The 17,519-nt window shown below is 33.8% G+C and overlaps 1 protein-coding gene across 34 annotated transcripts in view; it reads left to right on the top strand.

Annotated features, from left to right (window-relative positions):
• The window catches only part of TTLL5 (tubulin tyrosine ligase like 5), a 409,941-nt gene that overhangs the window by 150,907 nt on the left and 241,515 nt on the right, over nt 1-17,519 (top strand). For 19 of the 34 annotated variants that reach the window (XR_008914964.1, XR_008914965.1, XM_056810660.1 and 16 more), the window contains 2 exons: nt 389-695; nt 12,761-12,796. Coding sequence is in view for 32 of the 34 variants with exons in the window: in XM_056810660.1 (XP_056666638.1) it covers nt 389-695; nt 12,761-12,796 (343 nt within the window). In the remaining 2 variants the exon portion in view is untranslated. The remainder of the gene's footprint in view (nt 1-388; nt 696-12,760; nt 12,797-17,519) is intronic. The other 15 variants (XM_056810663.1, XM_056810655.1, XM_056810665.1 and 12 more) reach the window with 1 other exon arrangement.

Below are 17,519 nucleotides of genomic sequence, written 5' to 3'. Positions count from 1 at the left end.
TCCTTTTTAGAAGCTATATTTGCCAAGTTTGTTTTTAAGTGTAAATCTGAACAGTGATTCTCTTTGCAAGTATAAGTCTAAGAAACATTTTTTCCTCTCACATAAAACTATGAAAAATAATGGTAATTTGTTTTCTACCCTATAAGTGTAGATTTAAGATTTTTTCATGTAGGAAGCTCAATGAGTTTGTTCTTTGGCATTGTGATAATATACTAGGTAAAATATAATGAAGACATTAGAAATGCATATGATTTTGCATAGACATACTTATGTGTTATTACTTTTCTATCTTATCTGTAAACTAATGTAAATTCTTGTATGTATTATTAGAAGGTTGAGAGAGAACACATTTTTTTTTTCACCAGCATTTGGGGTTTTTCTTTTTTAGTGATGCCACAGCCAGCTGAAATCTCTATCAAAACTGAGACAGAGAGTGAAGAGGAAGAGGACGACCCAATAGATCATGAAGATGAAGAACAGGAAGCATCCCAAGAGGATTCTGCAGGGTCTCTTGCTGAAAACCAAACCAAATATACACCTTCACTGACTGCCTTGGTAGAAACAACCCCCAAAGAAAATCCTTTGAAAGTTCCTGAATGGAATGGTGAAACTACTACTTGCTCCAAGGCTGAAATTCAGCAGACAGAACCCACATTTAACCTGATGCAGATTCTACAAGAAAATGGAAATCTCAGGTGGGTCCCCTTTTCAAAAAATGAACTTGTAACCCAGTTGAATAATGAATAGGGCACTCAAGTAGTCTGCTGCTATACAAGTAAATGATTCCCCTTCAGATACCCAGGATAAGATCTCTCTTACTACTACTTTTTAGAGGTGAGTTTCTGCCACCATCATATGCATTAGTATAAATCATTGTAGATTTAAATTTCATTTTTTGCCTCTGGCACATAGTGATATAATTCAGTCCATTAGAAATAGTCTCTACATGAAATATTTGAGGAGTTTTCACTTTAAAAAATCTATTGATATCTTTTATCCCATTAGTCCCTTCTCTGTACCTCACTCACCCATTATCCTACCCAGTATACCATCACTTGTAACAAATTGAAAAAGAATCAATGGAAAAATGGCAAAAAGGATAAAATTAGCCAAATAAACCACATTTAGTTCCACACTCTCAGGCCCCCACCTCTGAAAAGTGAGGGAGATATATTTTTTCCTTTAAAATTTTTTAAATTAATTTTTATTCATGTCTTTTGGGTTTTTTTTTTTTACATTATCATAGTTTTCTCTAGTAACCCTTTCCCTTCCGTTTCCTGGAGAGCCAGCCCATATGAAAAATAGTATATTTTAAAGACAAAACGAGAAAAGAAAAAGAAGAGAAAAACTCAAGACAACGTTGAAAAAGTCCAAAAAACATGTGCAATATTCTAACCTGTGGACCTTCCACATTTATGAAGGAGATGCATTTCTTACCTCTTCTCTGAGGCAGAGTGTCCATCTTAATTACACAGTTTAATTTTTTTCTTCATGCCATTTACCTTATGGTAGTTGTATTTCTTGTTTACCTATTCCTAGCTCATTTATTCTGTATTAATTCATATAAATCTTACTTTTTTTCTCTGTTCTTTCATATTCATTATTTTTTATGGGTCAAGTGATATTCCAACAATTCCAGTAAATAGTAGTTTATTTATCTGTTCTCCAAAAGAAATAGATTATCAACTTTATTTTTTCCAGTTATTTTCTACCACAAAAAGTATCCTTATAAATAGTATATATGTAATCTAATTTTTTGTCTTCAGCGTCTTTAGAATAACTATTTCTGGGTCAAAGGGCATGACCATGTTAGAAACTCTTTTAACAATTGCAAATTGTTCTCCAAATTACAGCCCCACCAGTTGTGCATTTGTGTGCTTGTCTATCTACATCCACTCATAGATTAAATATTTCTATTCTTTGTCAACTTTTCCAGTTTGCTAAATGTAAAATGAAACATCAGAGTTGTTTTGAATCTCATTTCTCTCATTTTTAAAATAATCTCTTCGACTTTTATTGCTTTCAACTTGAAAAAGACTTCATTATATTGTTAAAAGCTTGCAATTGTTCTTTTCAAATGAGTTTATTCACCTATTTTGACCAACTAACAATTGAGGATAATGACTCTTGGTCTTACATACTTTTGCCATAATTCCCTATATATCGTGTATATCAGAACCCTACCAAAGATAATTAGATAATAAAATTTACAAATTTTCCCCAGTTAATAGCTTCCCTTCATATCCCAACTTATATATTTACTTATTTGGATATTGGCTTTGTTTCTTATTTGATTAGGGATTTTCTTTCCACCCATAAGTATAAAATTTGTTTATGTTGGGACTTCTAATATTCATATTACATACATTTTGAACTTACTGTAAGATTTTGTTGGTCCAAATTTAATTTCCATCAGAGTAATTAATAATTTTATCAGTAGTTCTTCTCAAATATCTAGAGTATTCTTAGTAACAGTTACAAAATAATAAATTCCATTTTCATTCATGATTTTGAAAAAAAACCCATCTAGATGAGTAATTCGTTTTTTCCCTCCAATTTGTCTATTCCTTATTTAAAAATCGAAATCATATTTGTGTCAAAGAATTTGGTAGAACTACTTTACCCATTTTTTTCAAATAGTTTATATGCTATTATAAGTAATTGTTATTTAAATGTTTGGTAGAATTTGCTTATTCATCCCTTTAATTTCTATTTTAATTTCTTTTGTGATTAGATTTATTTAGGTCTGAGAGGGGGTAAATTGAAGTCATTTACTAGTATTGTTTTACTGTCTTTTTCCTCCTGTAATTTAACTTTTAAGAATCTGGATGCTATGTCATTTGATACATATATGTTCAGTATTGATATTAATTTATTACCTATGGTGCTTTTTGGCAAAATATAGATTCCCTGATTATTTCTTTTAATTAAATCCATTTTTATTTTGATTTGTTTAGGATTATGATTGCTACCTCTGCTTTTTTACTTCAACTGGAGTATAATAGATTTTGAACCAGCCCTTTATTTTAACTGTGTGTCATTCCATTTCAAGTCTATTTCTTATAAATAACATATTGTTAGGTTATTGTTTCTAATTCATTTCATTGCCCTCTTCTGCTTTATGGGTGAATCCATCCTTTTCGTACATTCACAGTTCTAATTGCTAACTGTATTACCAGTTATCCTATTCTCTTTTATTTGTTCGTGACTTTTTAAATCTTGTGCTTTCCTAAAAAGTGTGTTTTGCTTCTGACCACTGCCTCCCTTAATCTATTCTATAACTTACTACCCTCCTTGTTTTCTTTTAGCCCCTTCCCCTCCTGTTTACCTGGGGATAATGATTTATTTACCCCCACTGTGTGTGTGTGTGTATTTATTCCTCTTTGAACCAGTACAAATGAGATTGAGATTCAAGCTTTGCCTGCTTTCCTTCAGTTTTCCCTTCAAAATCTTTTCCTGTGTGCCTCTTTTATGTGATATAATTTACCCCAATCTTCCTCTCTCTTCCTCCTCCTCCCAGTACATCCTTCTTTCTCAGCCTTTCAGTTTTCTTTAGAGATCATTCCCCACAAAACAGATTCACTCTCATGTTCTCTATCTAAGTAGACTGCTCTATTGATGATAAAATTATTGAGCATTATACATATCATCCTCCCATTTGGAAATGTAAGCAGTTTAATCTTATTAAGTTCCTCAAGGTTTCTGATTCATTTTTACCTTTTTTTCCCCCCTCTCTTAGATCTTATGTTGGAATGCTCTATTTTCCATTAGGTCTGGTCTTTTCATCAGGAATTCTTTTTTTTTTAACATTATTTTATTTGGTCATTTTCATACATTATTCATTGGAAACAAAGATCATTTTCTTTTCCTGCCCCCCCTCCTCCCGACACCCCTCCCCTAGCCAACGCCTGATTCCACTGGGTATCACATGTGTCTTTGGTCTGAACCCATTTCCTTGTTGTTGGTATTTGCATTAGGGTGCTCATTTAGCAACTCTCCTCAATCATATCCTCTCCACCCCTGTAGTCAAACAGTTGCTTTTTCTCCGTGATTTTACTCCCACAGTTTGTCCTCTGCTTGAGGATAGTTTTTTTTTTTTTACTCATAGATCACTGTAGATTTTCAGGGACATTGTAAAGCCATTAATGGAGAAGTCCATTACGTTCGATTGAACCACAGTGTATCAGTCTCTGTGTACAATGTTCTCCTGGTTCTGCTCCTTTCAGTCTGCATCACTTCCTGGAGGTTGTTCCAGTCTCCATGGAACTCCTCCACTTTATTATTCCTTTTAGCACAATAGTATTCCATCACCAACATATACCACAGTTTGTTCAGCCATTCTCCAATTGATGGGCATCCCCTCGTTTTCCAGTTTTGGGCCACCACAAAGAGCGCAGCTATGAATATTTTTGTACAAGTCTTTTTGTCCATTATCTCTTTGGGGTACAGACCCAGCAGTGCTATGGCTGGGTCAAAGGGTAGATATTCTTTTGTCGCCCTTTGGGCATAGTTCCAAATTGCCCTCCAGAATGGTTGGATCAGTTCACAACTCCACCAGCAATGAATTAATGTCCCTACTTTGCCACATCCCCTCCAGCATTCATTACTTTCCTTTGCTGTTATGTTAGCCAATCTGCTAGGTGTGAGGTGATACCTCAGAGTTGTTTTAATTTGCATCTCTCTGATTATAAGAAATTTAGAACACTTCTTCATGTGCTTGTTAATAGTTTTGATTTCTTTATCTGAGAACTGCCTATCCATGTCCCTTGCCCATTTATCAATTGGAGAATGGCTTGGTTTTTTGTACAATTGATTTAGCTCTTTATAAATATGAGTAATTAAACCATTGTCAGAGGTTTCTATGAAGATTTTTTCCCAATTTGTTGTTTCCCTTCTGATTTTAGTTACATTGGTTTTGTTTGTACAAAAGCTTTTTAGTTTGATGTAGTCAAAATTATTTATTTTACATTTTGTGATTCTTTCTATATCTTGCTTGGTTTTAAAGCCTTTCCCCTCCCAAAGGTCTGACATGTATACTATTCTGTGTTTACCCAATTTACTTATGGTTTCCTTCTTTATGTTTAAGTCACTCACCCATTTTGAATTTATCTTGGTGTAGGGTGTGAGATGTTGATCTATTCCTAGTCTCTCCCACACTGTCTTCCAATTTTCCCAACAGTTTTTATCGAATAGTGGATTTTTGTCCCAAAAGCTGGGATCTTTGGGTTTATCGTATACTGTCTTGCTGAGGTCGCTTTCCCCCAGTCTATTCCACTGATCTTCCTTTCTGTTTCTTAGCCAGTACCAAATTGTTTTGATGACTGCTGCTTTGTAATATAGTTTTAGGTCAGGGACTGCAAGGCCCCCATCATATGTGTTTTTTTTTCATTATTTCCCTGGATATCCTTGATCTTTTGTTCTTCCAAATGAACTTTGTTATGGTTTTTTCTAAATCAGTGAAGAAGTATTTTGGTAGTTCAATGGGTATGGCACTAAATAGATAAATAAGTTTGGGTAGGATGGTCATTTTTATTATATTGGCTCGTCCTATCCATGAGCAGTTAATGTTTTTCCATTTGCTCAAGTCTAGTTTTAGTTGTGTGGCGAGTGTTTTGTAGTTGTGTTCATATAGTTCCTGTGTTTGTCTCAGGAGGTAGATTCCTAGGTATTTTATTTTGTCTAAGGTGATTTTGAATGGGATTTCTCTTTCTAGTTCTTGCTGCTGAGCTGTGTTGGAGATATATAGAAAAGCTGATGATTTATGTGGGTTTATTTTGTATCCTGCAACTTTGCTAAAGTTGTTGATTATTTCAATTAGCTTTTTGGTTGAATCTCTAGGATTCTTTAAGTAGACCATCATGTCATCCGCAAAGAGTGATAACTTGGTCTCCTCCTTGCCTATTTTGATGCCTTCAATTCCTTTATCTTCTCTAATTGCTACTGCTAGTGTTTCTAGTACAATGTCAAATAGTAGAGGTGATAATGGGCATCCTTGTTTCACTCCTGATCTTATTGGGAATGCATCTAGTTTATCCCCATTGTAGATGATATTAGCTGATGGTTTTAGATATATACTGTTTATTATTTTTAGGAATGACCCTTCTATTCCTATGCTTTCTAGTGTTTTTAATAGGAATGGGTGTTGTATTTTATCAAAGGCTTTTTCTGCATCTATTGAGATAATCATGTGGTTCTTGCTAGTTTGCTTGTTGATGTGGTCAATTATGTGGATGGTTTTCCTAATGTTGAACCAGCCCTGCATCCCTGGTATGAATCCTACTTGATCATGGTGAATGATCCTTCTGATCACTTGCTGGAGTCTTTTTGCTAGTATCCTATTTAAGATTTTTGCATCTATATTCATTAGGGAGATTGGCCTATAGTTTTCTTTCTCTGTTTTTGACCTGCCTGGTTTTGGAATCAGTACCATGTTTGTGTCGTAAAAGGAGTTTGGTAGAACTCCCTCTTTGCTTATTATGTCAAATAGTTTGTATAGTATTGGGATTCTGAATGTTTGATAGAATTCACAGGTGAATCCATCAGGCCCTGGGGATTTTTTCTTAGGAAGTTCTTTGATGGCTTGTTGGATTTCATTTTCTGATATGGGATTATTTAAGAATTCTATTTCCTCTTCTGTTAGTCTAGGCAGTTTGTATTTTTGTATATATTCATCCATTTCTCCTAAATTGGTGTATTTATTGCCATATAATTGGGCAAAGTAATTTCTAATGATTGCCTTAATTTCCTCTTCATCGGAGGTGCTGTCCCCCTTTTCATCTTTAATGCTGTGAATTTGCTTTTCTTCCTTCCTTTTTTCAATTAGATTGACCAGTACTTTGTCTATTTTGTTTGTTTTTTCAAAGTACCAGCTTCTTGTCTTATTTATTAAATCAATAGTTCTATCACTTTCGATTTTATTAATTTCTCCCTTAATTTTTAGGATTTCTAGTTTGGTTTTCTGCTGGGGGGTTTTAATTTGATCGCTTTCGAGTTTTTTCGTTTGCATTTCCAATTGATTGATCTCTGCTCTCCCTTGTTTGTTAATATAAGCATTCAGGGATATGAATTTACCTCTGATTACCGCTTTGGCTGCATCCCAAAAGGTTTGAAAGGATGTTTGGCCATTGTCATTTTCCTCGATGAAATTATTAATTGTTTCTATGATTTCTTCTTTAACTAAACGGTTTTGGAGTATCATATTGTTTAATTTCCAATTGGTTTTTGATTTGGTTTTCCATGTACCATTACTAATCATTATTTTTATTGCCTTGTGATCTGAGAAGGCTGCATTCATTATTTCTGCTTTTCTGCATTTGTGTGCTATGTTTCTGTGACCTAAAGTATGGTCAATTTTTGTGAATGTGCCATGTGGTGCTGAGAAGAAGGTGTATTCCTTTTTATCCCTATTTATTTTTCTCCATATGTCTATTAATTCTAATTTTTCTAAGATTTCATTCACTTCTTTTACCTCTTTCTTATTTATTTTTTGATTTGATTTATCTAAATTTGATAATGGTTGGTTTAAGTCTCCCACTAGTATGGTTTTATTGTCTATTTCTTCCTTCAATTCTCCTAGTTTCTCCATTAGAAATTTGGGTGCTATATTATTTGGTGCATACATGTTGATTAATGATATTTTCTCATTGTCTAGAGTCCCTTTTAACAAAATATAATTACCTTCCCTATCCCTTTTGATCAGGTCTATTTTTGCATTGGCTTTATCAGATATCATGATTACCACTCCTGCCTTCTTTCTATCAGTTGAGGCCCAGAAGGTCTTACTCCATCCTTTAATTCTGACCTTGTGGGTGTCAACCCGCCTCATGTGTGTTTCTTGAAGACAACATATGGTAGGGTTTTGGATTCTAATCCATTCTGCTATTCGTCTACGTTTTATGGGTGAGCTCATCCCATTCACATTCAAAGTTATGATTGTCATTTGTGGACTCCCTGGCATTTTGATAGCCTTCCCTAATTCTAACCTTTTCTTCTTCGGCTCTACCTTTTAGTCCAGTGATTTACTTTGAATCAGTGCCCCTTGTCCCCTCCCTTGATGTTTCCCTTTTTAGTCCCTCCCTTTTTGTTTCCTCCCCCTCCCCCCTCTCTTTCCCTCCCTTTTTGTTCTCCCTCTCCCCCTCCCCCCTTTGGTTTTCCCTTCTCCCTACCCTTGTTGGGTAAGATAGAATTCAAGATCCCAATGGATCTGGATGTTTTTCCCTCTCAGAGTTGATTTCCCTGAGATTGAGGTTTAAGTAAAAAACACCCCCTCTCTTCCTCTCCTTCTTATAGGAGTTTTCTTCCCCTCCCCTTCCCATGTGAATCTTTGTGTGAGAACGATTATTCTATTTGGTCTTTCTTTACCCCCTATTTATACATTACATTTCCCCCACATATTAGTATACATAGATTGATATAAATGTAGTCCTTATAGAAGAGAGTAAAAGAAGAAGATAACATTTTTCCCCTTTCCTTATAAGATATTTACCTTTTCAGGTATTCCTTGCTCTTTGATTTTCGGTATCAAACTTTCCACAGAGCTCTGGTCTTTTCTTTGCAAAAAGTTGGAAGTCTTCTATTTTGTTGAATGCCCATACTTTCCCTTTGAAGTATATAGTCAGTTTTGCTGGGTAGCTGATTCTTGGTTGGAGACCCAGCTCTCTTGCCTTTCTGAAGATCATGTTCCATGCCTCACTATATAAACTTTTTTGTGGTCAAATTAATTTTTTGTTGTTTGCTCATTTTCCAACAAATTTTCTTGACTGGGAGCTTTATGCTAGGATTGGACTCTGCTTACCTCTGAGGATGTGGGGGTGATGACAGTCCATAAGCTTTAAACATCTGTCATGCTGTATTTATATCTGGATCTTGGGTGATCTGTGAATTTTCATTGCTTCATTGATGTGATCTGGGGAAAGGTCTAATAACTGCCCTCATTGTCTATACTCCAGTGCTTGTACAGGCAGAGCCCATATTCCTCCACAATTGCAACTCCTCTTCTTCCCAGACCTCAATTCTTTATTAAAGTAGGGCCCTTGTTCCCTTGCAGCTATAAGTTCTGCCCTGAAATTGCAACCCAAAAGTGGGCACAGGAGTCCTTATAATCTCTTTCTTATCACGTTCATTTTTTCAATCCCTTGACTCTCTCCAGGTACTGGTGCTATTGCTGCCATAGTCATCATCCCTTCCAAGACTCACAGCTGCTGAATTCTACCATGCTGTCCTCTAGGCTGGCCCCTAACCTACAGAACACAGATCTCTCTTTCTGGCTTCCTAATCTGTTTTCAACTGGAAAAATGATTCACTGTGACCTTTTGTTGGTTATTGTGCTTAGAATTCTTGTTTAGAGTGACATGTTGGGAGGGCTTGGCAAAAGTAATCCATTTACTCTGCCATCTTTGCTCCACCTTATTGCCCCCACCCTTACTCAAAAAATAGCTTTAAAGACATATTTTGATACTTTGTAGTATTTCTAAATATCAAACAATTTCATTCTGCTTCTGTTTATTAATCATCTGCTTTGGATGGAGCACTACAGTAGGCTCTGGGGGAGATAAAACATAGATTCTCTCTTAATTTATATTTCATGATCTGAAGTATTTTTCCATTTCAGTTTCCTGTTCAGTATTTAGCCCCTATTTAGATTTTTAATTATTTATTTATCAACCCTTCCTCTTAACTAACCTTGGAAAAACAATAACTAGAAAGCATCCAATGATTGAATGTTCAGAATTGTGAACAATTTGTGTTGGAACCCCAATCTGTTGTCATATAATATTAGCTACAACATCAGAAAGCCAATTGGTCGAAGTAACCAAAATCACATCTGAAATAAAACAAGTGCACTGAAAATGACTAGTCTTTTTTGGTACCTGTTTTCTAATCAGATAGTTTGATTGAATTTCTAGCTGCCATTCTAAAAGATTGAACAGATGAGAGCACAGTTTCCAAGAGATATTTCTATAAGGCATTCTATTTCAACAGAAAAGTTTGTCTTATCTTCTCATCGGTATCCACTTTCTTTTAACTTCACATATTATCTGGGCTCTAACCATCATTCTCTTTAATTGCGAAAAGTTTAACCTAAAACTTGGACTCTAGAGTCCCCTTGTAGAATTTGTTACATTTTTTACTTTGGATATCTTTGTACCACACACAAGTGGCATTGACTTGATATGTACAAGAGTCTTTTTTTTCCCTTTATTTTATTCCGTAACAAATTTACACATAAGTTTCCCAAGGTTACATGATTCATGTTGTCTCCCTCCCCTTTCACTACTCTCTCCCAAAGTTCACTGGTACTTCCACTGGGTTACATATGCATTATCACTCAAAACCTGTTTCCATATTATTCATTTTTGTAAGAGGTTAATCTTCTAAGACCGAAACCTCAAATCATATATCCAAATAAACAAGTGATAAATCATGTTTTCTTCTGCATTTTTCTAGATGTGATAGCATTCTTTTCATAAGTCCCTCAGAATTGTCCTGGATCATTATATTGCTATTAGTAGCAAAGTCTGTTACATTTGATCATCCCACAATGTTTCAGTTACTGAGTACAATGTTCTCCTGGTTCTGCTTATTTCACTCAGTATCAGTTTATGCAGGTCTTTCCAGTTCTTTAGGAAATCATCTTGTTCATTATTCCTAATAGCACAATAGTATTGCATAGCCATCATATACCACAATTTGTTCAGCCATTCCATATTTGAGGTATATCCCCTCGTTTTCCAATTTTTTGACATCACAAAAAGTGCAGCTATAAATATTTTTGTACAAACAGGTCTGTCCCCATTTTTAAAAATCTCTTTGTGATACAGACCTTGTAGTTGTATTGCTGGATCAAAAGGCATGCATTTTTCTAAAGTCTTTTTGGCATAATTCCAAATTGCCTTTCAGAACGGTTGGATCAATTCACAACTCCACCAGCAATGCATTAGTATCCCAGTTTTGCCACATCCCCTCCAACATTTATTATTTTACTTTACTGTCATATTGGCCACTCTGCTAGGTATAAGATGGTATCTCAAAGTTGTTTTGATTTGCAGTTCTGTAATCAGGAGAGAGTTCGAACATTTTTTTCATATGATTATTGATAACTTTGATTTCTTCCTCTGAAAACTGCCTATTCATATCCCTTGCCCATTTGTCATTTGGGGAATGGCTTAATTTCTTATAAATTTGACTTAGTTCTTTATATATTTGAGAAATTAGACCTTTATCAGAGAAATTTGTTATAATTTTTCCCAAGTTTATTGGTTCCCTCCTAATCTTGGTTGCATTGGTTTTGTTTGTACGAAAACTTTTAATTTAATATAATCAAAATTATTCATTTTACATCTTATAATTTTCTCTATCATTTGTTTGGTCTTAAATTCTTCCCTTCTCCATAAATATTACAGGTAATTGACTTTTAATATCACTCTTTATGTTTAAGTCATATACCGATTTTGAACTTATCTTGGTATAGAGTATGAGATGTTGATCTAAACCTAATTTTTGCTATACCCTTTTCTAGTTTTCCCAGGAGTTTTTGTCAAATAATGAGTTTTTATCCCCAAAGCTGGGATCTTTGGGTATATCAAACACTAGACTGCTTAGGTCATTTATCCCTAGTCTATTCCATTCATCCACCCTTCTATCTCTTATCTAATATCAGATTGTTTTGATGATCACTGCTTTATAGTACAGTTTAAGATTTGGCACTGTGAGGTCATCATCCATCACACTTTTTTTCATTAGTTCCCTTGATATTCTTGATCTTTGGTTCTTCCAGAGGAATTTTGTAATTATTTTTTCTAGTTCTATAAAATAGTTTTTTGCTAGTTTGATAATGGCACTAAATAAACAAACTAATTTAGGTAGGATTGTCATTTTTATTGTATTAGCTTGGCCTATACATAAGCAATTGATGTTTTTCCAATTGTTTAGATCTAGTTTTATTTGTGTGAAAAGTTGTTTTGTAATTGTGTTCATATAATTCTTGTGTTTGCCTTGGCAGATAAATTCCCAGATATTTTATATTATCTAGACTTATTTTAAATGTAGTTTATCTTTCTAACTCTTGCTGCTGATTTTTGTTGGAAATATATAGAAATGCTAATGACTTATGTGAGTTTATTTTGTATCCTACAATTTTACTAAAGTTGTTATTTTCACTAGCTTTTTAGTTGATTTTCTATGATTCTCTAAGTATACCATTATATCATCTGCAAAGAGGAATAGTTTAGTTTCCTCATTGCGAACTTTAATTCCTTCAATTTATTTTTCTTCTCTAATTGCCACAGTTAGCATTTCTAGTATAATATGAAGTAATAGTGATAATAATTGGCATCTTTGCTTCACTCCTGATCTTACTGGAAAGGCTTTTAACTTATTCCCATAGCAGATGATATTTGCAAATGGTTTTAAATAAATACTACTTATTACTTTGAGGAAAGGCCCTTTTATTCCTATGCTTTCAAGTATTTTCAATAGGAATGGGTGTTGTATTTTCTCAAAGGCCTTTTCTGCATCTATTGAGATAATCATGTGATTTCTGTTAGTTTAATTATTGATATGGTCAATTATCTGATGGTTTTCCTAATATTAAATCAGCCTTGCATTTCTAGTATAAATCCCAACTGGTCAAAGTGAATAATCCTTGTAATATATTGCAGTAGTCTCTTTGCTAGTATTTTATTTAAGATTTTTGCATCTATGTTCATTAAGGAGATTGGACTATAATTTTCGTTCTCTGTTTTTGGTCTGCCTGGCTTAGGTATCACTATCGTATTTGTGTCATAAAGAAAATTTGGTAAGACTCATTCTTTGCTTATTTTGTCAAATAGTTTGTATAGTATTGGATTAATTGTTCTTTAAATGTTTGATAGAATTCACTTATGAATCCATCTGGCCCTGGGAATTTTTTGATGGCTTGTTCAATTTCTTTTTCTGAGATGGGATTATTTAAATATCTTATTTCCTCTTTTGTTAATCTAGGCAATTTATATTTTTGTAAATATTCATCCATTTTACCTAAATTGTCAGATTTATTGGATAATTGGGCAAAATAGCTCCTAATAATTGCCTAAATTTCCTCTTTTTTAGAGGTGAAATTATCCTTTTCATTTTTGATATTAGTGATTTGATTCTTTCTTTTTTTTAGATCAAATTAACCAATACTTTATTTTATTAGTTTTTTTTTTCACAGAACCAGCTCCAAGTCTTATTTACTAATTAGTTCAAAAGTTCTTTTACTTTCAATTTTATTAATTTCTCCTTTTATTTTTAGGATTTCCAATTTAGTCTTTAACTGGGGGTTTTAAATTTATTCTTTTGCTAGTTTTTTTTTAGTTGCATGTCCAATTCATTTAGCTTCTTTTTCTCTATTTGTTGATATAAGCATTCAGAGATATAAAATTTCCCCTGAGTACGGCTTTTTTCTGTATTCTATAAATTTTGATATGTTGTCTCCTCGTTGTCATTTTCTTCAATGAAATCAGTGATTGTTTCTATGATTTGTTCTTTACCCACCAGTTTTGAAGAATTAGATTATTTAATTTCCAATTAATTTTTAATTTGCTTCTCCTTGAGCCCTTATTGATTATAAATTTTATCACATTATGATCTGAAAAAGTTTCATTTATTATTTCTGCTTTTCTGCATTTGATCACAATGTTCTTATGCCCTAGTACATGATCAATCTTTGTGTGTGTGTATATATATATATATATATATATATATATATATATATATATATATATACCATGTGCTATTGAAAAGAAGGTAGATTCCTTTTTATCCCTATTCAGTTTTCTCCAAATATCTATTAACTCTAACTTTTCTAAAATGTCATTCACTTCCCTTCTTTCTTATTTATTTTTTGGTTAGACTTATCTAGTTCTGTTAGGGAAAGGTTGAAGTTCGCTATTAGTATAGTTTTACTATTATATCCTTCTTATGTTCCTTTAGTTTCACTTTTATAAATCTGGATGCTCTACCATTTAGTGCATGTATTTTGCTTACTGATATTTCTTCATTGTCTATACTTCCTTTTACCAAGATGTAATTACTTTCCTATCTCTTTTAACCAAATCAATTTTTGCTTTAACTTTGTCTAAGATCATGATTGGTGTTCCTGCTTTCTTTGTCTCAGTTGAATCCCAACAGATTCTGCTCCAGGCTCTTACTTTACTATGTGTGTGTCTACCTGCCTCGAATGTTTTTCTTGAAAACAACATATAGTATGATTCTGGTTTTTAATACAATCTGCTATCTGCTTCCACTTCCATTCATAGTTATGATTACCATCTGTAATTTCCCTCCATTTTGATTTCCTCTTTTAATCCTACCCTTTCTCCTTTTATTCTTTCCCTCCACACCAGTGTATTGCTTTAGTTACTTCTCCCCTTTCCCTTTCCTTATATTACCCCCTTTCCTACTACCTCCTTTCTTATTCCCCTCCTACTTCTCTATAGGATCTTTTAATTTCACTCCCCCAGATTCTCTCTCTGTTATATTAATCCCTTCCCTACCAGCCTTATTTCCCTTCTTTTTCTCTATAGGGTAAGGTAGGATTTTATGCCCCAAAGTACCTGACTGTTCTTCCCTCTCTGAACCAATTCCAGTGAGAGTAAGGTTTGACCACCCTTATCCTGCCTTCCATTGTAAGAGTTCCCCCCCACACCCCGTGCCTCTTTATAAGATATAATTTACCACATTTTACTTCTCTCTTCCCATTTCTCTTAGTACAACTCTTTTTCACCCCTAGTTATTTTTTTTTTACGTATTATCCTAAATAGCCTACTACCAAATCCTCTTCTTCTAACTACCATGATAACAACAGCAATTTTTTAAGAGTTACAGATATCATCTTTCCATATAGGAATATAAACAATTTGACCTTATTTAAGCCCTTAAAATTTTCCCTCTTTCTTATTTACTTTTTTATGCTTCTCTTGAATTTTGTATTTCAACATCAAATTTTCTGTTTAAGTTTGGTCTTTTCTTCAGGAATGCTTGAAAGTCTTCTATTTTTATTAAATAACCATACCTTCTCCTGAAAGAATATAGCCAGTTTTGATGGGTAGGTGATTTTTGGTTGTAAATCCAGTTTCCCTGCCTTCCAGAATATCTTATTCCAAACGTTCCAGTCCTTCAGTGTGGAAACTTCCAGATCCCCTGTAATCCTGCATAAGGCTCCAAGAGAGCTGAATTGTTTCTTTTTGGCTATTTGCAATATTTTCTCCTTGGCCTGAGAGTTTTTGAACTTGGTTATAATTTTCTTAGGATTTGTCATTTGGGGATATAGTGCAGGTGATCTATGGATTCTTTCAATCTCTCTTTTACCCTCTTGTTCTAGAATATCAGGGCAATTTTCTTGGATAATTTCTTGTAATATGATGTCTAGGCATTTTTTTTTTTGGTTATGACTTTCAGGTAGTCCAATAATTCTTAAAAATCATCTCTCCTAGATCTATTTTCCAGGGAAGTTTTTTTTAATGAACTATTTCACATGTTCTTCTATTTTTTTCCACTCTTGATTTTATTCTATTGTTTCTTGATGTCTTGTGAAATCACTAGTTTCTGTTTGCCCAGTTCTAATTTTTAAAGATTGAATTACTTCCATGACCTTTTAATCCTCCTTTTCTTTTTGGTTCATTCTACTTTTCATGGTACTCTTTTCTTCACTGGATTTTTGTACCTCTTTTCCCAGTTGTCTAATTTTGCTTTTTAAGGTTTTATTTTCTTTTTGCATTACTTTCACTTATTTCCCCCATTTTTCTTCCTATTTTTCCTTCAACTTGTCTCATTTGATTTTTGAATTCCTTTTTTGAGTTCTTCCAGAGCTTGTGGCCAAATCCTTTTTTTGGGGAGGGGGCTGGGAGGAGGGATTTTGTATGTGTTTTCTTGGATCTCACATCTTCTGTTGATTCTGTTCTTTGTTTTTTTCCCCATAGAAATTTTCGAGGATCAAGAGGGTTTTTTTTTGCTGCTTTTTTTGCTCATTTTCCTGCCATTGGACTAGGAAATCTACAAGTTGCTGGCCAATTCTTAGTTTCTGACTTGCAGGGTTTTGCACTGGGGTTCTCTTCATTCCTTTTGTAGAGGTTTGAGAGCACCCAGTGCTATGGATCTCCAGACCTCTCTGCCAAGACCTGGGACTTAAAGGGGAAGTTCTGAGGTGCAATTTTGTTGCTGTAACCTGTGACTTTGGACCCCAAAATTGTTTAAGCCCTCATTCTGAGCCTGGTGTGGTAGAGGTTGTGGGGGATGGTTAGCCAGCACTCCTCTTATGTGCAGTTTTGCTTCTGATTCCCTTTTATATCATGAAAATCAACACTCGCTGCCTTCCTTTCTTATTGTGTTTAGTGGGACAGCCCCTTCACTCATCTTGCTTTGATTCCTTTCCTTTTGAGATGCCTTTTAAAGTTCAGTTTAGAAGGCTAGTCAGAGCGATTTTAGCCTTTTGCTGCTACTAAGCTACCACTTGGCTCCTCCCCAGAGCTATATTTTAAAAAATAGATAACTAAGAGCTTAGCCACCTGCAATACAGAAGCTGTTCTTCAGCATTTTAGGGCAATTTGAAAGATTGAGGCAGTTTTATAATGAGGTACAAATACTGGTAAGTACTTTCTTTTTCTCTTGCTCCTATTAAGCAAGAACAATAAGTTTTCCTTTTTCTTCTGATTCATACTAACAGAGAGACTAGATTATTTAGGAAAAAAGAAAAGAATTTATGACCAAACAAGAGAAAAAGCGTTACAAAATATAGAATAAATAATTTATTTTACATTACATTAAAAATTTTTGCACAAATAAAATCAATGCAACTAAGATTGTAAGGGAAACAGAAAACTAGGGAAAATTTTTTGCTGTAATTTGATTGACAATCCTGACAAAGGAGGTCTCATTTCTCAACTATATAGAAAACTGAGTAAAATTTATAAGGATACAAGTCTTTCCCCAATTTATAAATGGCCAAAATATGAATATTTTAAATTAAGAAATCAAGCCTTAGTCATATGAAAAAATGCTTCAAATCATTATTGATTAGAGAAATGTGAATTAAAACCATTCATATCTATCAGAATAGCTAATAGGACAGAAAAGGAAAATGGTAAATGTTATAAAGCATTTTGGAAAATTGGGACATTAATGTACTGTTGGTGCATTTCCATTCTGAAAAGCGATTTGGAACTATACCCAAAGAGTTATAATATTGTGCATAACTTTTGATACAGAAATACTACTATTCTGTGTCTTCAAAAAGAGATTTTAAAAAAATGTTAAGGGAAAACAACCAATTCATATAAAAGTATTTATATGTACCCCTTTTGTGGTGACAGAGAATTGGAATTTGAGGGAATGTCCATTAATTGGGAAATGGCTGAACAACTTGTAGCATATGATTATAATGGAATATTACTGAAATGATATAGAGTGAAATGAGCAAAACATTATACACAGTAACAGCAATACTATATGATAAAAACTGTGACTGACTTGGCTATTCTCAGAAATGCAATGGTCTAAGA

The sequence above is a fragment of the Monodelphis domestica genome, chromosome 1 (genome assembly GCF_027887165.1).
Source record: "Monodelphis domestica isolate mMonDom1 chromosome 1, mMonDom1.pri, whole genome shotgun sequence".
Taxonomy (NCBI): Eukaryota; Metazoa; Chordata; class Mammalia; order Didelphimorphia; family Didelphidae; genus Monodelphis; species Monodelphis domestica.
Note: the sequence above shows the minus strand (reverse complement) of the source record. Positions and strands in the feature narration are given on the sequence as shown.